This window comes from Mytilus edulis, chromosome 14, assembly GCF_963676685.1.
Source record: "Mytilus edulis chromosome 14, xbMytEdul2.2, whole genome shotgun sequence".
NCBI classification, from domain to species: Eukaryota; Metazoa; Mollusca; class Bivalvia; order Mytilida; family Mytilidae; genus Mytilus; species Mytilus edulis.
The window spans coordinates 47,545,451-47,572,582 of NC_092357.1; the positions used below are offsets into that span (position 1 = coordinate 47,545,451).

General features: G+C 31.7%; 2 protein-coding genes across 2 annotated transcripts in view; one reads left to right on the forward strand and one right to left on the reverse strand.

Annotated features, from left to right (window-relative positions):
* LOC139503279 (uncharacterized) overlaps window positions 1-7,328 on the reverse strand; it is an 87,017-nt gene extending 79,689 nt beyond the window's left edge. The window contains exons 1-3 of the mRNA XM_071293041.1: window positions 7,320-7,328; window positions 5,282-6,469; window positions 3,984-4,029 (exon numbers count right to left, since the gene is read on the reverse strand). Coding sequence (XP_071149142.1) covers window positions 3,984-4,029; window positions 5,282-6,469; window positions 7,320-7,328 — 1,243 coding nt within the window. The remainder of the gene's footprint in view (window positions 1-3,983; window positions 4,030-5,281; window positions 6,470-7,319) is intronic.
* Window positions 1-27,132, forward strand: part of LOC139502487 (dnaJ homolog subfamily C member 10-like) — a 380,520-nt gene that overhangs the window by 150,823 nt on the left and 202,565 nt on the right. The gene's annotated exons all lie outside the window — the stretch shown is intronic.

The following is a 27,132-nucleotide window of genomic DNA, read 5'->3' on the forward strand; positions in this document are numbered from 1 at the left end:
GTAACCCGCCTTTTCATTTTATAGATCGTACATCGAAGCTAGAAAAATAATAATTACACCACTGAATTCAGTACATTAAATTGTTTTGTTAGACATGAATACTTTTTATGATGAAAATATATTTAGAAAGTTATACAATGAAACATGCTGAACTTTCAATGACTTTCTCGATAACACCTGATTAACAGACTTTAGCCAACCCGATTAACAGACCAATCGCCTATATAGCCGCATACTCAATATAGATTAACCGACCAATCTCTCGGTTAGCCGGGTGTCGGCCGTGTACAGGTAAAAACGATGATTTACATATATTTTAAATCAACAATATGAAATTAAACAGACCTATGAAAATCCAATTACATGAATTCGCTAAATATATTTATATCTATATTTTTGTTTATATCACTTATGTGCCCTTATGAGATTATCGGGAGTCAACTCGATAGTTAATAAGACTAAAATACACACGAAACGAAGCTTTATTGTCCTCATTCCCTGCAATTTGTCTTTTTAGAGACTAAATAGTTTGGATGAATGTTTTACATTGTTATATATCAAATTTGAGAATTTGAGTCAATTCGGTGTACATGAATTCAAGATAGACTCAGAATTTTAAGAGTCAATAAAGGATAAACGGTTCATATAAACCGGAGGGAAATATAATACAAGCCCAAACGAAAAAATATAAACGAGTCTAAATTGAAAACTACGTCAAACCTATAATTGCGTTGGACAAAAACTTCGTTGTAGAAAGGTCTAAATACAGCACACACAACATTTTCCAAAAGACCAAAAAAGTGAAAAAGTATATTTAAACAAAACGCATTTGACTAACAGGTTGAACAACTGATGTTCTTTAACCCTGCCGACTATTATTGCTGATTGCCAAATAAAATTGATCACGAAATGTAACAAAATGGATCTTAATATAAATTTGATACTAAGCAGAAAATTATAAACTTGGGCCCCAGATGTTATGCCACAAACATAAGTTGTCAATATTTTTTTGTACACCAGATCTAGATTTCGACAATATACAGATATATGTCTCTTCAGTGATGTTAGGGATCGAAACGGTATTTGGAAGGCCATATAATTTACCCTCAATTTTAAGAGTCAATAAAGGATGAACGAATCATATAAATCGGAGGGAAAATATGATAAAAGCCCAAACGAAAAAATATAAACGAGTCTAAATTGAAAACTACGTTCAAACCTATGACTGCGTTGGATAAAAACCGCAATTTTTATACGTGTGCATGTAAAACAAATTTCGTTGTAGAAGGCTCTAAATACAGCACAAACAACATTTTTCAAAAGACAAACAAAGTGAAATAGTATATCTAAACAAAACGCATTTAACTAACAGGTTGAACAACTGATGTTCTTTAACCCTGCTGACTGTTATTGCAATTGGCGATTGTAATTGCCAAATAAAATTGATCACGAGATGAAACAAAATGGATCTTAATATAAATTTAATACTAAACAGAAAACAATAAACTTGTGGCCCAGATGTTATGCCACAAAAATAAGGTGTCAATATTTTTTGATACACCAGATCTAGATTTCGACAATATACATGTATGTCTCTTCAGTGATGTTATGGACCGATCATTTATATATAAGTACGTCTGAGCCAGTGACAACTCTACAACAGATTTATCCATCGGACCACCAGCAGTGATGGTGATACATGGCTGTGTACACATTATGTTTATACAACTCGTCTAAACATCAACCCAACAATGTTAGATCTGTAAATTTGCTTTCGCAATTTTTTTGTAGGCATGGGTTCGAATCCCGGCGAGGGAAGAACAAAAAATTTGCGAAAGCAAATTTACAGATCTAACATTGTTGGGTTGATGTTTAGACGAGTTATTTAAGTAGAGCTTTGCATGTATTTTGATATGTCTCTGTTGTTATATACGTTGTCTGCATGTTGTGTTTATGTCATTTTATAATCGGTAGAAAAGCTCTTCAGAGCTTCTGTTTGTATTGTTAAATGTGAATCGAATCAAAATAAATCTTTCGTATTTGTATTCGGAGAAGAAAATTTTATGTTTGAAAAAGAAAGAAAAAGAATCATAATAGCAACATCAATAGATAAATTGACAAATAAGACGTACAGCCTACATCAGATTTATAAAGAACATATTACATTTCGTGAAAATCAGGCGTAGTATTGACGTCCTCTATTTTTAAAATTAAATGGACGAAACTTTTCCATTTCTGATATACGGTTGAAACTTTATTTGAAAACAGCGAATGTGTATTTAAACCACTTCTAAGACATTGGTCTCTTTATTAGCCGCTTTTCTTTTCTTAGAAAAAAATTGCTTTACACTGTTATTGGACATCACCATAGTTAATCTAATTGTCTATACATATTTCGAATCAATGTTTAATCTTGTATTTCATTTTTAAATTTTCATTAACCGCCACTAAAAATCAAACTCCATCTTTGTGGTTTACTTTAAATTCATTCGTTAACCTTAAATTACATGTAAAAATATGACGAAGAATTATTTGTGAAAAGATTGTAATCAAACTAAGGAGTAGGGGAATCAATGCCTAGTTTAGGCCCAAGAAAATAAAATGTTTGATAACCATTTCAAATTGGCACATAATATTTAGAAATGCATAGGGTCAAGCAATATAAATGAATAACAAAATGATTTTTATCTGATGACGTCACAATTACGTCATAATATGTTCTGTTTTCACAAAAACGATGAAAAATACAAAATTTATTCAGTTTTTTATCTTTATTTCCATTGTGAAAACATCCTGCGCAGCCGAGAAACAACAGAATAATTTAACAGAAGCTTTATTATAACTATTGGCATAATCTCACCAAATATAAAGTTGCTTCTTGGGTGCGCACATACTTTTTCAATCTAAAATTTACTTAAAATTTGATGAAAAAACAAGGAAAATCACGAAATTTAACACAATATGCAAATTATGTCATGATTTGTTGCCATGGTAACTTGCATTGTCCGATGTCAAATTTGTTTTGTTTTTTTAAGTACCTTATACCTTACTCAAGTTTTCAGTAATTTAAGAATATGTATGATAACTTTTAAATTGACAGTAATTTTTGGGCCAACTAATAGCCTTATTGCCCCTACTCCAGGTTTTGGGGTCGAATGATTCATTTCATGCTTCTAGAAAAATTCTAAAACATATTTTAACACATGTTGTTTAGCCGGAAATGTGCATAATAAAAAAGAATGATGTACAAATATTGTGTTCATTTCTTTTAGTATGGATTTGCGCGTGCTTTATATTCCCTGATGCAGATACAAGTTAGAAGAGGATTAAACTGTGCTTTTTTACAGAAACAATTGGAAGTGGGATCTATGAAATAAAATTGAGAATGGAAATGGGGAATGTGTCAGACAACAACCCAACCAAAGAGCAGACAACAGCCAAAGGCAACAAATGGGTCTTCAATGCAGCGAGATACAGCTCGCCCCTTAACAGAAATGTTAACTAGTTCAGTGATAATTGACGTCATACTAAACTCCGAAATATTCACAAGAAACTAAAATAAAAAAAATGAAGACTAACAAGGGCCAGAGGCTACTGATTTGGTACAAGCGCAAACATGCGGCTGGGTTTAACATGTTTTTAGATATCTCATACCTTCCCTATACCTCTAGCCAAAATAGACAAAGTAAACACACAACAATACTCACAGTAAAACTCAGTTCAAAAGAATTTCCGATGTAAGAACAGTAGCAAAGGAAACAAACAAAATAACAATGGTACATCAATCAACAAAGGACTACTAGCAGTTACTGACATGCCAGCTATGACGTCATCTCAAGATTAAATACGACGTAACGAACCATAAAGTTCATGTTTGTGTTCTTTTTTAGATTACCTCATCTTTGAGACATAAATAAAAAACTATCTAAAATAGAAAGAGAAAAGTTTATTTCAAACTGGAACAACTAAAAAATACTACTTACCCTTTTCTCCTTTCATATTATCTTTTCCTTCTTTAACATGTTCTTCCTGTTAATCAATTGAGAAGCATAATTCAGTTTTTTTCATTTAGTTTTCTAAACTGTGACCATTTATACATCATGAGTAAAAGACATCAAACACTTTTTTCCCCAAAGACCTTATCAAGAAACAGGTGGACACAAGGGAGGAGTACATCTATAGAGTAAGTTATTGTTTGTGTTTAGGAAATGATTTATGTGTCTGATAAATAAAAAGGTCCACAAGCAGTCAGTTGAATCGGACAAAAATTCAGAAAAAGACGTCACTATGTGCTATCAAGACCAGTATAATCGGAAAATTGGCTGATAACATGTTTGAAAAAAACTTCACAGTATTGCTAAGCAGGTAAAGCAAGTAAAGATAATGTTCTGTGTCAAAGGTAACTTGATACAATTTGAATTAAATGTGTCACAGTAGAAAATAAAGAAGGGGCTTGTGACTTCATAAAATTAATGTATTCACCCAGTAGCTTCTTGGGAGGCGTTACAAACATGAAAGTAGTATTACAAGCTGATATTGATATCCGACACGTCGAGTGTGACAAAATCACGGCTTACGAATATTTTTCAGTTGTTTTGTGCAAGTAATTAGAGCAGGGGGGAGGGGATCGAGCATTTAAGAAAATTGAGGCGTCTAAGGCGGAGAAAAACAAGTTTGGAAAGGAACAGCGGAAATTACTGGAGTCGTATTATCAGTTACAAAGAGAGGCTAAATCCTCTTATTTCTACACAACAGCCCTTGTGTGGCAGTCATAGCTGAGCTGGTCCGAGTAGAGAAGCAAAGTACGGAGATATATGCAAACTTCGAGCCCAGATTGTTGAGCCGTTTAAACAGTATAAACTACAGAGCGACATGGTTAAAAAAACATCATAAAAAGATAAACAGTTTTAGCATTGCTTCTTTGTAGGTCGACTCCTTTATGAAAATATGCTCAACCTATGTGCATGTTTGCTTATTGTTTAAAAACTACAACAGGTAAAGAGGTGCTTTGAATAGGTAGCATGATTATTGGAACAACATCTTTATTCAAACAAGTCAATTTAACCTAAAGTTGGAAGTCATTTTCATGTGGAATAAATTGCCCCTGAATATCGATGTTTCCCATTTTTTTAAGTGATAAGAAAAACTATATTAAAAAGCAAAAACTAAAAACAAAAACAAAATGTCTACAATAAACTATTAAAGATGGGATTTTCATCAAGAGTTATATGTTAGTCATCAATGTTGAAAATTCGCATATATTTATGTGAGTGACACATACCTTTAACCAAATGTCGTATATTTCTTTACTGGAATGTGTGATATTGTGTTCTGTACAGCGGTAATTGCCACATTCCGTAACTATATCATGGTCAACTCTCCCCTTTTCTTCATAGAAACACCCATATGAACATTTAAATTTTTGCTTATATTCTATATTTATTCGATAACGTTCCGTCGTTGAAATAACAAATTTTATAAGTTTGTTCTTAAAACTTGTGCAACACATTTGTTCATCATTCCACTGCAAAACCTGCATTCCAATAACGTTTTTTGAAAGACAAATTATTAGTACTTGGGTACCTTGATCATTTATGTTGAATACTCCTATATTTCGATATATGTACAGTTGATTATCCTTTCTGGTCTGCAGTTTTTTATCTCTCATAAAGCAAACTAATATATGATTGAAATATGACGGTGGTAAAAAATCGAACTCCAAGCAGAACCATGAGGTTTTTTTGCGAACTCCAGTGCCAAGATCCCTAGTGATATTTTCAAGATTCGCAGCTGTTATCATGCAAGGCATGTAAAAGCTTTCTGTTGTGTCAGCATTTTTTGGTTTGACGATTATATCAAATTTTGCCATTATCTTTAAAACAAAATCCTTATGTTTCGTTAAAGAAAGATGTGGTACTTTTTTAAGTAATTCCGTAATCAAGTTATCCAATAGTTTGCCCGTGCTCGTAAGTTCTGACCATTCCGGCATATGTATAAGGTCATCTTTATACTGATGGGATACAAAACATTTGAATACGTCAACCAACCATTTAGGTTCTAAAATTATAAACTGTTTCACGTCATCAAAGAATAAGATATTCCCAATATCATGTTCATATCTAAGAAAAGAGTCCAGTTCAGAAGTTTCTTCTTTGTCACACGAAAATGAACAAGTTATCGCTAAATCTATAGCTTCACTATATGTCAAAGTGAATTCATTATTAGCTATTTTTTGGTGTATTTCTTTTTCAAGTACTAACCATCGCGTGGGAAGATTGTCCCCCCAATTTTTCAAGGACTGAGCTCTCTCAAATATATCTTCTCTCAAACTTATGAATTCCTGTTGGTTATCTGAAGGATGCGTATTTGACAAAAAATGGGTTTTTCGAATATGTCTACGTTTTTCATGATTGCAGAGAATCGTCTCCAGATGATTTTTAAAACACTTTATTCTTTCTTCTCTTTCGGACTATAAAAAAAAAATAAATACACAGCCATTAATGGAACCTTTAAGAATGAACGCTTTGTTTTTCGTGAATGTATTGATGTTTATAAAGATTTTGATGTTGTTTGCCTCTACCATTCAGGTGATAATAGTTTCATTTTTTCGTCTTTGAGTTTCATGTAATAACCGACAATTTTGTTCTGTTAAATATTCAGATACATTATCACGGTAATCAATACTTTAAAAAGGGTCAATGGAAAATTTATTAAATTCAGTTATTTTTTCAAATATTCATTATGTTGCTGTTAATGACTTTGTATCGCAATGCAATACTATATATTTCATAGATATTAACCTCCTATCTTAAAGCTTCAATCATTGGAACATTTAGGTTATTCAGTTCTGTTTGTGAAGAGGTAGTTTAAATTTTAAACTTGTTAACGAAAATTTAGTCAGTTAGAATGGTGTTTAAATCGAGATATCCCCTTGCAGAACCTCAATTTAAAACTTACCTCAAATAATATTAGTATTATATGCAGCCTTATCAGTCGGACCCCAAAAAGGAATAATTTCTTTATTTATCAACTGTTTGGTTGTATATAATTGTTATACATAATGAGATGATGACTTCCTAAGAATAAAGTAGCAGTGCAATCGACACTTTTACAACATGCACCAGTATTGTTGTTTTTGGTATACGTATGTGTGGACCGTTAAGAATAAAAGCAACCCAAAAGGAAAATACAAAATCGTATAAAGTCAATATAACCAGTATGTTATCAACGTATAAAAAACTACAGCTGAAGAAAATAAAATTTTCCTACATCAATACCAATTACATCATACACAAGTCCTCTAGCATAACAAAACATACAACTTGCATTATTGTAATATACGTGTGTTATGAGTACCCTGTGCTTAGTTTTAGTAATGAAATCTTAATGGACCAGCTTAAAAATGTACACACCGTAACACCAGCTACATGAGAGTCACATCACATCAATAACGATAAGGAATATACAGCATTAAGGTGTTTTTTTTAGCTTAATTCCATTTAAAAATTCATTTTTGATTTCCCAGACTCATTCTCTCTGCTAGATACTACGATATAACCATCTAGTAAAAAATATCAAAGTTTTATCATAACATTAAAATCATACCGATTGATATTGTTCGATCTTTGTACCCACTATTACAACAGGTGGGTTCAGTTTGGATTTATCTCTCTGTTGGCTTAATATATCAGGAACGTCTTTGCTATAGCAATGTATATTATCAAGCCAGAAGTCAATATATTCTGAAATAGACAAGTACTGTTATATTCTAATATTACCATGAAAAATTTTCAAGGAAAGATTGCACTTTTTCATTTAGAAATATAACACAAAATATAGATTTAATTTGCACTGAAACAAGAAGGCATCACTGAAAATTATGTTTTGATGTATTGCACGAAGTGCTTATTGGAAAATACCAATAACATCAGTTTTTATTATTCCAAATGACATTTAAATTATTTTACATTTATCAATAATTAAAGATAAGAAACAGTACGTTCTATTTTGTATTATGATTGCCTTTGATATTTAAAAACAAGAGGCCCCGAAGAGCCGCTGTCGCTCATCGGGGTATATGTGCAGCTTTAACAATACACATTCTCCAGTATTGTAGACTTTAGGAAAATTATCTTTTTTGTTGATTTTGTATTATTGATCAATTTTTCTGTATACAGTTTATTCTGATCACCTTAATTAGTGTTTGCCAAATACGTAAAATAGAGTAAACAAAATTAAAGTGTTCTACATAAGGAAATGACTCTACCATGTCAGGAGTATAACAGTTGGTTTCCGTCTGTTTGATGTATTTGAGCTTTTGATTTTGTCATTTCATACGGGACTTTCCGTTCGGAATTTTCTTTGAAGGTTTAATTATTTTAGATTTTAAGGTCAATCACTCTTAAAAAAAGTCGAAACATTGTGTGTAGATCTTGTCTTGCTGATTTTTGTTTTGTTTAAAGTGTAGATATACATTCTATTTGTTATATGATGATTTCAAAAGACTAAAAAATAGTAAAAAATCATCCTACAAAAAAAACCAACTTCAATATGGAGTCAACTGACGTTTTCTTTTTTTAAAACTGCTAGTAGATCTAGTCTGGGTCATATTGGTGCATTTTAAAGAGTTAAAATATCTATAATAGTGTTAATGATATAACACGAACCGCAAAAATGGGCAATAACTGCAACAAATTTTTGTCTAACGATATCAGCTCCGTGGACTTATTTGTAGCTCTTGTTTTATACGTCATGTTTGATTTTAACGTTTCTATGATATTTTCCAAGACACGAGACAATAACGCAAAGGTAAAAAGGTAATTAGAAATCGTCATTGAACATGTTGAATGGCTATGAATCCAATAAAAAATTGTCTGAAAATTTTTGATATCAAACTGATTTGTAGATCTTGTTGATCAAATTGTAAAAAAAGTTTTTAATTTATCTATTATAGGTCTTAATAATAGGCAAAAAAACATCGGGAATGTATATTATCAAGCTAGAAGTCAATGTATTCTGAAATAGGCAAGTACTGTTATGTTCTAATATTACCATGAAAATTTTTAGGACTTGTCCAGGAAAGATTGCAAATGTACATTTAGAAATACAAAACAAAATATAGATTTAATATGCATTAAACAAGACGGCATCACTGAAAATTATGTTTCGATGTATTGCACGAAGTGCTTATTGAAAAATACCAATAACACCAGTTTTAATTATGCCAAATGACATAGACAATAACTGGTTAGTGTCTTTATATATCAGCTGTATTTGTACGAGGCTAAGAAATATGTGTAATGCAAGCTTTAACAAATAAGAAAACATTGTCCAATTTGAAACAGAAGTGTACGATTTGTCCTACGCTTCAGAATTTTATACAAAATTTGACATTCACTTAACACGCATGCTAAAATCGACATGATTGATTTTGTGACGCATGTAAACATTCAAGTTTTGAAATCGATGATTGTTGTAAAAAATACTGATGTTCAGGTTAGTCTGTTGTCAGAAAATTGGTTTAATTCTTGTTGCTAAAAAAAATGTTTGAAAACAAACAGAATGTACAAAAGTAATCGTTAGTTCGAATCGGAATGCGACTGCAATACACAATCTAAGGTCATACAGGTTCATTCAACACTAGTCCAGCAGTGGACGGAGCTTTAAAGCGATATCTGTATAGTATACGGATACAGCATAGCAATATATGTATGTCTGTATCTGTTTAGTAGGACACCCAATTGCAGGATAAATTTAAATTATTTTACACTTATCAATAATTAAAGATAAGAAACAGTACATTCTATTTTACATTATGATTGCCTTTGATATTTAAAAACAAGAGGCCCCGAAGAGCCGCTGTCCCACATCAGGTTATATGTGCATCTTTAACAATACACATTCGCCAGTATTGTAGACTTTAGGAAAATTATCTTTTTTGTTGATTTTGTATTAGTGATCACTTTTTTCTGTATACAGTTTATTTTTATCATCGTAATTAGTGTTCGCCAAAAAGTTAAACAGAGTAAACACAATTAAAATGTTCTATATAAGAAAATGACTCTACAATGTCAGGAATATTACAGTTGTTTTCCATCTGTTTGATGTATTTGAGCTTTAGATTTTGTCATTTCATACGGGACTTTCTGTTTGGAATTTTCCTAGAAGTTTTGTAGTTTAATTATTTTAGATTTAGTCAATCACTCGTAAATAAAGTCGAAACATTTTATTTGTGTAGATCTTGTCCTGCTGATATTTTTTTTGTTTAAGGTGGTACCTAACACTACAGGGAGATAACTCTGTAAAATCAGCTAAACGCTTTAATTACGTTGTGTTGGTAAGGAAAGATTAAGCTTCTCAATGATCAAAATAAGTGTTTGTCAAACTGCTATATAACCAGTGTAATTTTTCTGATAAAACGGTTAGTTCAAATTTTTTGAAATTTTTACATTTTTGTCAAAGGGTCAAAGTAAATACTTTCTCAAAATTTTATGAAAATTAAACGAGCCAAATTAATTTTAGTTAAGGTGTTGGGTACCACCTTAAAGTGTAATTATACGTACTATTTGTTTTAAGATGATTTCAAAAGATTAAACAATAGTAAAAATCATCCTTAAAAACAACAACTTCAATGTGGACTCAACTGACGTTTTCGTTTTTAAACCTGCTAGTCTGGCTGATTTTTTTTGCATTTTAAAGTGTTCAAATATTATAATAGTGTTAAGGATATAACACAAACCTCACAAATGGATAAAAAGGCAATAACTGCAACAAATTTTTGTCTAACGATATCAGCTCCGTGGACTTATTTGTAGCTCTTGCTTTATACGTCATGTTTGTTTTTAACGTTTCTATGATATTTTCCAAGATACGAGACAATAACGCAAAGGTAAAAAGGTAATTAGAAATCGTCATTGAACATGTTGAATGGCAATGAATCCAATAAAAAATTGTCTGAAAATTTTGGATATCAAACTGATTTGTAGATCTTGCTGATCAAATTGTAAAAACCTTTTTAAACTATCTATTATAGGTCTTAATAATAGGCAGAAAAACAAATCGACAAGATGTCGCCTGGCAGTTTTGACAAAAATAAAAAGAAGGTAGGTTTACCATTTTAAACATTTCACCTTGTCAGATTTTCCCTTTTTTTCGGTTCTAAAGATAAAATAAAAAAAACTTGCTTTTCAATGCACTCCATGTTCAATTTTTAGTCATTAATGCTTTGTCGGTTGGCATTCGGGATCTTTTTAAAAAAAACATCAATTGACAAAAACAGGTCACTTGGCCCTATTGGCCCGATGATTTCAAAATGGACTTCCATTTTTTTAACGTTTTTTAATATGCTTTGCGTGTGTCTCTAACAATTAAAAACCTCAATTGAAGTAATATATCTCCATTTTTTCTTTTCTGTTTTTCCCTAATTATTTGAAGTCAAAGTCATAGAGATAAGCTAATCATACTATTATTCGAAATCTGTTTCACAACTGAACCAAAGCTTTTTTCATAACAAAAGGTATTCAGATAAGACCAATGACTGATTAAAAAAAAAGTTAAGCTAGTTCAGCCTTTCAAGTAATTTTAAGGCATATCTATTTCTATACACTTTGTAAAGTCAATACTAGGAGACTGAGTATAATCTATTTGCACATCATTAAGTCGGGATCAGCCTTTTCCAGAGTTTTCAATATGATATTCATTATCTAAGTGTAGAGCAATACACGCTTAATTTTCGGAAAAATCGATTCAACAGTTCGTTTCAATTGACAACCATGACTCATGTAAATCGTCAAATACTAGGGTCATCATATCGGAGTTCTATTGTTTGAGTTTTGCTACCTCTCCGGTGTTAACGGCTGTTATGATTATAAACATTTGGTTGGAAGTGCCCATAAAAAAACGCAATGCATATCTGGTACATCCAATTATACATTATATTAGTTATAATTATAGTATCAGTTACCTCCAATGCTATTAAAATCTGTCTCAATCATTCCATTGTATGTTTTCGTTGTAAAATCTTTAGATATGTCTACAGCTAAAAGGTAAACAGCATTAGCACTAAGGAATGTTTGATGTGTTGCATAAAATTCCTTCTGTCCAGCAAAATCCCAAAATCCACAGTTAGCAAATTGTTCATTATCAATTGACCAAGAAGTATACTGTTTGTCGTCGACTGGAAAAAAAGAAGTGATATATATCTTCTGTAAAGTACTAGATATGTGTGCCTGGCTACATTTTTCAATAAAATAATGATATATAAGTTTAACAATGAAATAAATCAATAATGTATGCCAACAAAACAATAATACAACATCAGTAGAGGTTGCTTCACTCACACTTTATGGATTTCGTTAACAGGAGTTTGCAACTTACGCGAATTAAAAACTGAGTTACTGGGATGCACTCGATATGTTTACGGTCGCCATCACCAATTATTGACCGATACTACACACCAACGACATGTTTTCTCATTCATTGAGCTTTTAAACTAGACAGTTGCCTGATCGGTTAAACTATTGAATGTGTAATATTGTCGATTATGACATTTTAATTTGTATTTTTTTATAAGCTTATGGGATTTTAACTTTAGTCATCTACTGCTGCATAAAAAAGATGACAATTGTTCAAAATATAAAGGAAACGTATTTACCGTAGACAGCATGAACATTATGAGTATTACAATTGTTGCTTTTTGTTTGAGTTTAGTATTATGTGTTTTCCAAATTGATGATTAATGTCTCTCTCGTTTCTAGAGAGAATTTACACTCACCTGTCGTTGATGACTTTGATGACGCCGAGGGCTTTGACAAATCTGAAAGTGTATGATACATTTCACCTTATATTGGTTATCAAAGGGTTCAAATTGAGTACCACAACGATTGTCAGTAATCGAACATAAACTTCTCACCCTATAACGGTACCCGCTTTCATTTTTATGCTTTGACAGTTTCTTTGTTACTCAATCCGTGGAAAATGTACTTGACACAAACTTCATTGAGTAGGATTGTCGATTTCCTTCCGAGAGTTGGTGGTTCTCCTCGGGTATTCCTACTTTCCCAAACAATTACAAATTGATTACCAGGAAAAACCAATTCTACTGAAATTGGCGTTACCTACCAATCAATCAATCAAACATTTGCTTTAGTGTTTTATTTACAATTGTATGCCTTTTTGAAGCCTTTTATCTTAGTAATGGTTTAACATTGCCCACTTGGTATATATTTTATGTATAAAAATTGAAAGAAAGATGCGGTTACTGTGAATTATAATTTTCCGCATTTCAAATATAGAGGAAAATTATTGTACTAACGGTTCTTTCGATATATGTATGGACACGTGATATTAAATGTAGTATCACGTGAATGGTCATTTTTCGCGGGTTAATTTCCCTATCAGACCATTCTCTCGCCAAGTTCGAACTTGTCAAGTTCAGATTCAATGTTGGTTCATTATGGTTTGATATTTTCTCGTTTTTGTACTATATATTGGTATTTTTGTTTGCTATTACACATGTTGATGATATTTTGTTTATGTAAACATAAGCTAACTTTCAGTATTGTCCAAGTACACCTCTCGAGACGATCTTCCGAGCATTAGGGTTCGGACACAGGTTTCCATATCGACTAAGGTAACTTGGTTGTTGGTTTTTCCTGGCCGGCGGGTTCGTTTATGCCGGAGTCAATGTTTTCATTTCGTATTGAAAGCATTGTTTACATGTATATATATATATTATTGCATAAAATATTTTGTTTTGATGATAGATTATAATAAAGTCTGGTGTCCTTCTAGTCTTGTGGGCGATCGGCAATAATACATGGTGTTTGATATATTTATTGTTATATATAAGTAAAGTGTGTACATAAAACTAAACTGTCTGCTATAATGCCTACCATAGAGAACATTCATTTTCCCGTATCTTACTTCTATCTAAACGTATCTTAACAGACCTGATTCCCTATTTTTGAAGAAACATGTACGTTCATATGATCGGATGTTTTACTTCTTTTTTGTGTATTCAATTGGTCTATAAGCAGAACGACTCGTATGTTAAAATTCTGTTAATATAGTTCCGTTACATTGGTTTTTGTTTATTAAGAAAACTTACTTAACTGTACAATCCAAAATTAAATTACAATTGCCGTTTTACCATTGCTTCTCATTGATGTAGGAATTCGAAATCCTAATATTGTGTAGGAATCAAGCGACGTCTCTGGTCCGAGTTTAAAAATCAAAGTGCATTATTTCAAATTAACCGAACCAAAACAAATGTGTTTTTACAGTAAAACCTCTCTAATGTATCAGGTTTAAATCTATCATTACCAGCAATTTGAAATTATGCCATTACAATGAATACCCTTTTATCGCATTTATGTCTTCGACTGATTCCTATTAAAACAACAAAAGAAAAGATCGGAGATCATATTTCTGATATAATTTATGAACGCTAGTCGACAATTGCGTTGCTTTGATGTTTTCCCCTTGTTATTGATAGCTGTATTTATTTGAAATATGATAATGGATTTTTATTTTTGTTATTCAAGTAATATAATGATAAATAATAGGTATATGATTTCCAACTAAAGAGCGATAAAAAAGATATTTCTTTATCCTACCTCCTATACATAGGAACATGATTGGTTAAAAGCGTCCGCGTGAAGACCGTGTATATTTGATATTTTGTTAGTAGGGAGGCGAGGCTCATTTCATACACGGTTAGTAGTGGATTTACGTCCCTTTATATTCCATATTAGGAAGTAGGGAGGCGGGGCTTATTTCATACACGGTTAGTAGTGGTGTTATGTCCCTTTATAAAAACAAAACGGAACTGAGAAACATCTTAAATGTTTCAACAGACGAAGAAAATCATGATTAAGATTGAAGTAAATTCATAAAACACATTTTAAACCTAACAAGTTGTTATCGTTGGCTATTCTTGTAGGATCAAGAGAAGTAGTTTCTTAATTCTAACAGTATTGAAAACTGACTTGCTTATTTTGATAGATCACAAGTCTACATTTTACACGTTAAGATAGTCGGTCAGATAAATTCGTTACATAGTGTGCTAGTGACGAAATACGGTATATATGGGGTCAGTAAATTCCATATGGGGAGTTGAGTTTCGCTCTCACCCATATGGAATTTACTGACCCCATATATACCGTATTAGGTCACTAGCACACTATATAACTAACAATATTCGACACTATGAGACTTGTATTCGCTACAGATATGTATTTACATGTACGTGTATTGTGAACTGTATACTAGTATTAGCATGTTATAAAGACAATTATAGGACACCTAAAAAAAGTTATCTAAATGGAATAATGATTTATTGTATACCTGTCGAAAAAAACCATTCACCAGTTTTAACATCGATCTGACATTTTTGTCTTTCAATATCTATTCCATCTGTACTGCTAACACCGTCTAAGCTTTGATTCATCAACCTCCTTAATAAGCATGTCTTCCCAGCTGAACCTTCTCCAATTATCATTACTCTTATATAATATCGTTTTGTTGTACCAGACTTTGTTGCTTCAAGAAACTGTTGTCTGTCTACCTCCGACATTTGTTTAATAGTCTCTGGCATTTCTGTCAAGGACAATGTACATGTCAACTAATTCAAAAGTAACAGTAAATAAATATGTTGTTACAATACAAAATTTTGATTGGCTGATGACAACAATCGTGAGGTATTCTATATCATATCTTATGTTCGTATCAAATACAACAGCTATGGCTAAACATGCCATCCGTGACACTGCTCAATAAATGTATTAAAAACCAAATGAAACGGTTGATAGAACTCTTAATTCAGAATTGTAGCCTAGGGTGGGGTAATTGTAATCTGTAATCGTAATCGATTGTAATTGGTTGTTTTTTTTAAGTGGTCGAAAGTAATCGACAAGATCTACGAGTACATGTCGTCTTAATTTAACTCAAATCTTGTCAATACATTAAGACTTTTATATTAACAATAATGTGTCCAAGGTACACGGATGCCCCACTCACACTATCCTTTTGCATGTTCCATGGACCGTGAAATTGGGTAATAATCTAATTTGGCATTAAAATTAAAAATATTATACTATAGGGATAATATGTACTAATTTTCAAGTTGATTGGACTTCAATTTCATCAAAAACTACCTTGACCAAAAACTTTAACCTGAAACTTCCACTTTCATTTTCTATGTTCAGTAGACTGTGAAATTGAAGTCAAAAGTCTAATTTGGCTTTTAAATTAGAAAGATCATATCATAAGCAACAAGTGTACTAAGTGTCAAGTTGATTGGATTTCAGCTTCATCAAAAACTACCTTGACCAAAAACTTTAACCTGAACGAACGGACGCATAGACGAACGAACGGAGCCACAGACCAGAAAACATAATGCCCCTCTACTATCGTAGGTAAGGCATAAAAATAAAATACTCAGATTAGAAAAAGAATAAGATAGACATTTAATTTCATCATAATTTTATAATGAACAAATGAATTTAGATTATTGTTCAGAAACAGAAACATGTATAAAAATAGGTATTATTTTGAATAGATAATTAAAAAATTTTAACTGTCACATTGTCTTTACTAATCAGATTATCAAAGACTTCTAATCAATTTTTCAGTATAGTCTAGTTATGTGTGAGATTCATATCATATTGGTTAATTTTCATAAATTTTACTCCATTGAAAGTTTATTAATGTTTGGACATTATTAAAACAAAATGATTAATGCAGGCATGTAATTATAAATTTTTGATATAAGCTGAACTAATTACATAATTTATATATTTTTTCAGAGGAAACTTACAGCATTGTAATGAAATAATCTCGAATATAACTGTGAATAACAAGTAAATAAAAAAAGCTAATACCAATTAAAAAAGGAGTAAATCAGTTCAACGCCATTGCAAGAACTTTATCACCACTCACTCACGTTGAAAACCAAAATTTATAAGATTTGCAAACATGTCAGATCATTGTTATGGGCTTCAATCTAGAAATCGATTGTAAACATACTATCAGGAATCAATGCTTGATATGCTGTGTTTGTAAAGTTATCAATTTCCGTTATAAATTCGTTGAGCAACATGTATTGTGCCTTTCTTTTATCTATTTCTAATTTTGTTGCATGTAATTATAAGTCATCGAAAAATAATGTATAATTGTTTTATAAAGTAATGAATTGCAATCGATTTCATACAACATTTACAAAAAGAAAGAGTAATCGATTAAACAGCAATCATTCATTATTAATCGATTATATTTGTCGGTAATCGTGTCCAACCCTGGTTGTAGCATACATTTGTTATTATAATAATTGAAAGCTATTTCCTATAATATATTCAGCTGTAAAAGCTTTAGTTTGAGTGCAAATTTTAATATGAAGCTGCGTCACGCATCATATTAAAATGATTCGGTTAATGCTTTAACATGAAAATAAAATCGTAAAAAGTACTCAATTCTGAAATAAAGCATAATATACTAACACTGATTATAGTTATAAAAAGAAAAATAATAAAAATACCGAACTCAATAGAATATTAAAATCGGAAAGTCCCTTATCAAATGGCTAAATCATATTAAACGAATGGAAAACACCTGTCATAATAGTGACTTGGTACATGCATTTCCTTATGCAGAATGGTTGATAAAATCTGGTATCATATCTAATTAGCTAGTTTATTTTCTCTCTTGTATGACAGTCGTTTATTGACAACAATGTACGAACAATACAAACTTGGTAAACATGTCGAAAATAGGCATACAACAATCAACATCATGTTTTAATCTAAATCACTATAAAAACAAACAAACATATCAACAAAGAAAAATATAAAATCGCATATCAAATGTATTCGTTCAGTGTGTGTTCAATTTTGATAATGTGTCTTTTGATTGAGTTCAGCCATTTCAATTGATATTCTATTGTGTATTTGTTTAATGTTTCGATGTAACTCTATTGTGTTAGATAAGGGATAAGGTTAGTACCTATTAAAATGTTTAAACCCGGTTGAATGGTTTTACACTAGTATTTATGGGGCCCTTTATAGCTCGTTGGTCGGCGTGAGCCAATGCTACTTGTTGAGGGCCGTACATTGACATATAATGGTTTATTTTATAAATTGTTATTTGGATGGAGAGTTGTAGCATTGGCACTCATACCACATCTTTTTATACATATTGTTGAAGTATCTTCATGATGCCTATAAACATATCATGTTCAATAATATAATTTGAAAATAATTCATTCGATAACATGAATAACACAAATGAACAACTGACCTCAATTTACATAATGTACAATAATTTTTCCCTTAAAATTACTTTATTTGAAGAAGTCGTTTTACTTTTTAAATGCTTGTCAGTATCTTATCTTGACTTTTTGTCTTTTCTACTTTGTGGACTAATGTAAAATAATGACTTTCTGTCTATTTTTTCTTAATTTCTTAAAACCATTTAGTATTGACCGAAAGCTATAGCTTGAATTTATATTTAAAATTCATTATTATATTCTTAATAGTACTTTTGTTTATAAGTTGCTTAACATTTTGAGAACAAACATTAAATCGAAGCAAGTATTTTAAAAAATATCATCAACTGAATTGTCGTTTTAAGCAATGCGATAAAGATTCAACTGAAACACATGAAACTGATTGAGAGGGGGAATTTATTGTCATCCCCCATAAAATACAGAGTAATAAGAAAATAAGAAACACATGTAAACAATGATATTTTTACATGATTGTTTTCTATATATGTAGATGATTTCCAACCTTTTGAAATAAAGAAAAAAATATATGTTTATCTATTTCAATATTTTAACAAAACTTGTTTACTTGTTGGCAATTTTAATAGGACAAAATAAACCAATTTATTTGTGCAGGTAAGTATTGATGCAGGATATCATTTACACACTACCTTCTAAAAAAAATTAAATGCAACTGCCAAGTAAATTATTAGCTTGACCACCAGTCCATGGTTTCGACTCAGATTAATGGCCAAAAACTCAGGTTTTATGACCCCTAATAAATGTTCACCATTAGATGGTGACATAGCCGCTGTTGATCATTAGTAAGTGTTAGTCACAGGTTGTAAATCGAGAATTTCAGGTTAGGGGGCGGAAATTTGTATTTTTCGCCGAGCTGAGCGAGAATAAAAAGTTTTTGAGGTAAAATTATTGATATCTTCTTCTAAGGTTGTTGCCATGTAGATATCTTGAATTATTGTATGGTAAAATTAGCTAGAATTAAAGTTTCAAGCTAAAACCGCCTTAATCCACACATGACAACAATCTACAATCATCATAATTTTCAAGAAATCTGTGAGCTTCTATTCAATGACACTACCATCATATATTTCCCAGAAAACGGGACTGAAGACAATAAGGGTAGAGACAGACCTCTACCCGGAGTCGCAAACTGACCCTCTATATAAAAAAAATCTAGCGAATGGTTTGTCAAAGGTTGCTGGGAAAACTGGTGTTACATTCATATTTGTCAATCCAATATCTTCAGGGAGAAAATGCAATAGCGACGTTTTAGATTTGTATGACTCCTAGTGGATTTTCCGGACCTAATATCAAATGACTGACTAATGGATTGACTGACAGGAGTAACACAACATGTCCTTGTTCCGCGAAAAAACCTCAAAATTGTAATAGTAAGGTCTCCTACAAATTGATAAAATCTACAACAATCTTCTAACACCCCTAATTTACGCACTAAGGCATTCATTTTGCATATATAAGTTTATAAAGCTAAAGTTATAAAGCTGCAACCCCAAAAACAAAAACTGAAGATCATGCAAACATTTTATTTTGATTATATGCAAAACAATCTACTATCAAGACACCAGCACTTGTTGTAAAATTATTTATATAGCAATATCAGGTAATATCTTAACTTAACCTTGAAAGACATAATGCTGGTAGTTGTGACATAAAGAAATACAGAAACATCACAGAAATAATTTACCTTTGTTTTGCACGTCGTCAATGTGTTTAAGCCAGTTGCACATGGTTTCAATAATATGAAATGAAACTGGTAAACTTTAGAATTTCTTAAACACTTCATAACACAAGCCCTGCCAAACTTGGTTAAGACGACGGAAATGTGAAGAGTTGACAGAAAGGCTGGCGGACCGATTGGCGCAAAGTGAGACAAAACAGAGATCACTATAGTTCACCTAACCAATACTTTTGCAAAAGAAAATGTTTGTTTTTAACAGCGATTTTTAATTATTCATTCATAATATCTGTTTTTACTTTTTGACTTTACTGTGTTCGCCACAACCCAATAAAATCAAAATAAGATGCACTTACGAAGTTATGTTTATTTTGTTGGGTCCCAGGCATGCAATACGGTACATAATTTGTAAGTTGCAAGTGAGAAATGTATATAGACAGAGATATACAAATTAATAAACGAACCTAGCGCTTGAATTAGTTTTTCTATCTTTCATTACGGATATTCTGAAAAAAATCTCTTTTGCCGACTCTTTTCTTGGCCATGCCATGATGAAATTGTAAAAGAACTTCCATTATCAAAGAAACTGATTATAAAAACCGCAAATACAATGTAAAAATTGTTTTTACTTTAACTGCTGAAAACTTATTATATTTGTCATCAAACGCAGAACCTAAATAAATCGTAGGTCAGTTGATAAGTAATCCCCTTGATTCTGTGGAACTGGCTGTTTTGTAAACTTTGAATGTTAAAAAAGATTGAATGGTCTCCTCTGATACTTACAACTTACATATGTTGAAGTCAACACATGCTTTGCAAATTTCTTAAGAGAGGGTACACGCTCGTTACGCCCCCGCATAAATCCTCCTCTGAACTACTTTCAAAACAGAGTAGGCATTTAAAATTTCCATTTTGATTGCGTTAACGTAAGAACATTAAACGCAAAAATTGAAGTTTACTTACAAAATAATACACCCTGCGTTAACATGCGTTTACTTTGTGTAATACTGCAACCAACTGTAAAAGTTGTAAAATGCAACCAGTGGTTAATGAATGAAACATAACAAGAGGAAAAAACTCATTATTTCAAGCAATAATCTGCAAAACGATGTTCCAAATATGTGTCTTATGCATTGCTTATGATATATAACATATTACATTTCTTCTTCGTTGAAGAAATGTTTGAAATGAAACTCTGTCTGTTGTACTACTACCCCAGGTTTGATTTTTATGAGAACTGAAATCAATACATACAAAGAGAATATTAGTTTTTAGTAGCAGTTCTATTAGTTATTAAGAAATATTTTACCTTTAACAATAAGCTCAGCGTCGCTTTTAATGTCATTCCGTCTTACGCTGTACTGTCCACCATCTTGTAGACGTGTATGTGCAATGGTAATTTTATATTTGTCACCCGATAATACTTCCTGTTTAATGTTTTCAGTATATTGAGTTAACTGAACATCATCTTTAAACCACTCTACAGAACTGTCTCCTGCTTCTAGCTCACATTCAAATATTGTGTCTAATCCTTCCATGATTATAACATTTGTCAATTGTGTTTTAAACATTGCTATGAAAAAAGATAAACAAATGAAAGATGATTGAGGTTAAGAAAATTAAACATTTCAAGTTAAAAAAAAACAAAAAAAGTTTTACATTAACTGGAATCAACAAGATGTGACATTTCGAACAAAACCAAAAGATTAAACCGATTAATTAAAATCTCACTCGTCTGAACGTACTCATAATAAGTGTAACAACAGTAAACGATCTAACCTAAACATTTGAAAGAATAAGATGTGTGTAAATATATTTGAGCATTAGAAGCTATATAACTAAAATGAACATACAAACAAATAGTCAAAACGACGATCAAATTGACTGCAGCAGTTAAATCTTTAGTTTCTGACAGATTTCTAAAAATAAAATCACAACAATACTGAGCTCCTAGGCAAACTCAAAACGAAGAGTCTTTAATCAAACAGCAAAATCAAATGATAAAACACACCAAACGAACGGACAACAACTGTTATACTTCTGACTTGGTATCGGAATTATCAAATGTAGAAAATGGTCATTGAACCTGGTTTTATAGCGCTAAACCTCTCAATTAAAGGACAGTAGGATAACATTCCTGTAAATTGACAACGATGTGTGAACAAAATGTAACAAATAGAGGTACAACAACAACACTAATCCCACCGTAAACTGGGGGAATGATTTCAGGTGCTAATGGAAGGCTAAGCAGATCTTGCTCCACGGGTGGCCCCAAACGTGTTTCTCATGTTATTACAAAGCAGGTAAATAGTCAAACCGTTTAGTCATATTCGTGAAAAGGGAACGGGATTGTAGTTACGACATACGGAACATGTCCAAAAACATCTGTATAACGTATATTACATGACGGTCAACCAACTCGTGGTGGCGTCCGTAAAATGTACGAAGTGATGATTTTAACTTCATCATTGGGAACTCTTTATTTAAACTGGACATGTCACAATTGGGAAGTTAAAATCATCAGTTTTGTCGCAAAGTTTTGTTTTCAACCGCCACTCATAGTCAATTTTGAGATATAAGTCCTACTCACATGACAAAATCAAACGCTCAAACACATCAATCGAATGGATAACAACTATCATATTTCTGACTTAGGACTCGCATTATCTTTTGTGGAAAATTTTGGAACGAACCTGGTTGTTTAGCGCTAAATCTCTCACTTGTATGACAGTCGCATCAAATTCAATTATTCACTACTTGGAATTTTAATAATCTACGTTAGAAATATGCTAAAAACGGAGCACTGACAAATAGGCTAAACATACGTTCATGGAGTTGTGATTGGAACTAGAGCTAGTAAATTTGAAACAAAATCAGATGAAATTGGAGTCCCTCGAAAACCATTTTTTTTGTTATTTAATGTTTTCCGTTGACTAAAAAGCTTTTCGGGAAGTTTCTGCATCAGTTTTTCTCAACTTTAAACATTAATAAGTGTTTCCGTCACTGCATGACGCCATTGCCAAGCACATCTATACTGACTTTGTGGAAATGACAGTAACACTTAAATAGCATATATTTAAATAATTTCTTCATAATAACCCATGTAAGCGAATAATTGGAAGCAACATGAGCTTTATTTGACAAAAGGTAGGTTATTCGACTACGACAACATATAAACGGACTTAAACAAATAAGCGGTATTTTCTTCCTGCAAACACCCTGTTGTCATAGACAATATGTACATTGCTTTTTTTTTTCTATCTTCAGGCGACACTTCAACATGAAAATACGGTTGGCAACAATCGTGACGATACATAAGTTAGTTTATATATGTGTTTATCAAAAAAGGCGTGCATTATGATTATGACAAGTGTTTTTTCTTGCGTAGTATCTTTAGAAAATTATGTTTAGTACCAGGAAATAAACGTTGAATGCTTACCTTTAACTTCTAAGACAGCTTCGCTGCAAGGGCCCTTCTTTTTTATCCTATATATTCCCTTGTCTTGAAGACTTGTATGTAAAATTGTTAATCTGTAGATATAACCTGGTAGATATTCCATTTTTATTCCTTCTGTATTATCAGTTATTCTAACACCATCTTTAAACCATTTAACAGGGCTGTTTTCTTCTTCTGTTTCGCACTCAAACACTGTTTCCGAACCTTCCACAGTTGTTACATTCGCTAATAATCGTTTGAATTTTGCTGTTAAAAATAACATGATTCAAGTCTTTAAAAGAAAAGTGGAACAAAAGATACCAGAGGGATAGTCAAACTCATAAATCTAAATCAAACTGACAACGCCAAGGCTAAAAATGAAAAAGACAAACAGACAAACAATAGAACACATGACACAACATAGAAAACTTGTAACATTTGTTATGTGATTCATATCATTGTTCTGTCATATAAAGTTGTATACAGAAAATGTTAGTTCTCAGATAATTTATTTTGAAGGAATGACTGTAATAATTTTTACATCTATGAAGATATAAAATCAAAAATATGGTGCACACTGCATATATATAGCGTGTTATTTAAAAGTGTGCATCACATTGTTTAAGATTTTTTTCAAATACACAGTAACAATATTGCAGTCATTCTTGAATAATTAATTTTATATTTCATTTTTAAGGAGTAAATCATGATACAACTTGTTTATGACGTGACGTCAACATGCCAAACGTATATCTATGAGCTGATAGACCTTTTATCCAGTAACTTGAAAGTGTTGCATTCAAAATATCTTATAAACTTTCAATTCTAGCGTTTATAAATGTTAAAAATCAAGATAACTTCACATATTTAGTGATAAATATCTCAAATATATGTTTAAGACAAATCAGTCGTTTTTTGTATATCTTTCATTAAATGGAATCTTGTGGAGTTTGCAGTAAATAAACTCATCATAGAAATCAGGACTACATTTTGTATATACGCCAGACGTGCGTTTCGCCTACAAGACTCATCAGTGACGCTCGAATCAAAAAAAGTTTAAAAAATCTACAATTTATTTAAATGCAGAGCTCAATTTTTTTTTAAGTTCCTTGCTTTTCTTATTGTCCTTTTGTAAGAATTAGAGGACATAATAATAATAATGATAATAAGAAATTGTAGATGAGTCCTGGAAATGTTCCCATTGTTTTTAACATATTTTGATTCAGTTTCTAGCATTTAACGGGTGATTATTTAGTCTGAGACAACATGATACATTTATGACGTGTAATTTCTTTTTTTTATTAGCGTTTGTTATAACCAAGTGTTTGTCTTATTATATAATAATTGAAAATGGAAACGAGAAATGTGTCAAAGAGATAACAACCGGACCATAAAGCATAAAACAGCCAAAGGCCACCATCAATGCAATGATAAAATCTCATAACAAGAGGTGGGCTTCTGCTGGCTCCTAAGCAACATTGTATATAAGTTTAGTTATGTATGGACTATACACTAAATTCCGATAACATATGAACCGGAATTTAAAAAGAAACACACAATATAAGCAAAGGCTAGAGGTTCATTTTTGGGACAGGTACATACATTACTTTTTATCAGTCATTATACTCTCTCCGATTATTGGATGGTTGAACCTTGCAACATTCTTATGGTATATCTTTCGTTACTCAGTTGTACTTTTTGTTTGTTGTCTGTTTTATTTGATTTTGGTTTATTGGACTGTCATTAATCAGGCTGTTGTTTTCACTTTATAATTGACAATGTTTCTGATTTTGCAAATAACCTTTCATAACTGACCATATAGTATGGCTTTGATAATCGTTGATGGCCGTGCGATGTCCTATATAATCTTTTATCTAAGTTGTTAGGGCTTCGGGGAGGGGTAGTTGTCTCATTTCAATCATAACACTTCTCCTAGTTTTTATAGACGTTGAATTATTTTTGTCTTTAATTCAACGTCACTTAATGTAGAATACATCATGTAGATAACAGAATATTAAGTTGAAGTATAATATCTTGCAAATTTGTCCTATGTGAATTATAAAACCCATGGCTAATATGAAAAATCAAAGAGGTTTCCGAAGAGATATTTCTTGCACCTAGATAAATATACTTCAAATACATTGCTAGTTTGAAATTCTAATCAAATATACCCATCAAAGTATTTTGAAATGTATGTGCATATCTATTGATGTAGAGGATTCATATCATTGGACTGAGTCTGCATTATCACACAGGAGGCATGTCCACTTGTCCACTTTTATTTTTTGTCCATCTGATGAGTTATGCCTTTTTCAACTGATTTTATAGTTCCTTCTTATGGTGTACTGTTAATAAACTCATCATAGATACCAGGACTAAATTTAGTATATACGCCAGTTAGTTAAACCACTGTCCCAGGCTAGGAGAGGTTTGGACCCCGCTAACATGTTTAACCCCGCCATATATAGGTATATGTGTGCCTGTCCAAAGTCAGGAGCTGTTCATGTAATTTATCAATTGTCGTTTGCTAAAGTGTTGCATATTTGTTCTTTGTTCAATTTTTGCACAAATTTGGCTTCTCGTTTGAATTGTTTTACCCCGTCATTTTGGGTTTTTTAACAGCTGAATATGCAGTATGGGCTTTGCTCATTGCTGAAAGCTGTACGGTGACCTATAATTGTTAATTTCTAAGTTATTGTGGTCTCTTATGGAAAGTTGTCTCATTTGAAATCATACCACATCTTCTTTTTATTACATGATTTTATTTTGTCGTCATGTTCATCAATAATATTGCCACACGTCGTTAATAATTTGATTGAACCTCACCGTTTACGGATATTCGCTACTCATGATTTTCAGATATTTGGAATTCTCGTACTTTCTTTTCTTAATTTTATAGGAAAATACATAGAGTTGAAAAATCTTATAATACCCTAGTTATTTTTTTCATAGTTTTTGAAAGAAGACGGTAATTAAATGTATGAACTCCAACAAGAATATGCCCTATTGATTATATCTCAAAAACAAGCTCGCAGATCCACAATTGTTTTCTTCTTTTAACTTCTTTTATTAATATAGTTTCAGTTCAGAAAAGTCTTTTAAACAGCTTGTTATTTTGAAAAAGAAGAATGAACCCCCTTAACCCAATTTGATCAGTTATTATAATGTACAAAAGTACTAGTAAAACGTTTAGCATATCAATCGCAGTTATACTGGATTCGCTAGTTTATTTGATTTCTATTTTGTATCGTCAACTACCATATGAAAATATTCTGCAAGACCTAAATCTTGATCACTATGCTGTAATTGATTTAGCACAGCGACGTTATTTGAATCTGAAAACATCATGTGCAGGTGCAATGCCAAAAAAACAAAGCCAACCTTTATGTCAGCAATATCTCGGAAATATTCTATAATGGTGGACGATCGACTTTTTTAAGAGAGTTATGACTTGAAATATTGAATTTATGGAAAACATTGTCTAGTTAGCGCTCTAACGGTTACATTTGAAAGTCATTTGATATGACAGATGACTACCCCACCAAAAAACGAAAACTTACAAATTAACAATCCCTATGTGGTTTAAGTGTAGCAATGTTTTGTGTTTGCAATAGTTATAGGTTATTTTATGAAGATTAAACACAACATGAGGATTGATAGAACATAACTCCCTTTAGAATTTTAAACTTTTGGTGTTTTGCAAGAGCTTCTGAACATCAAATG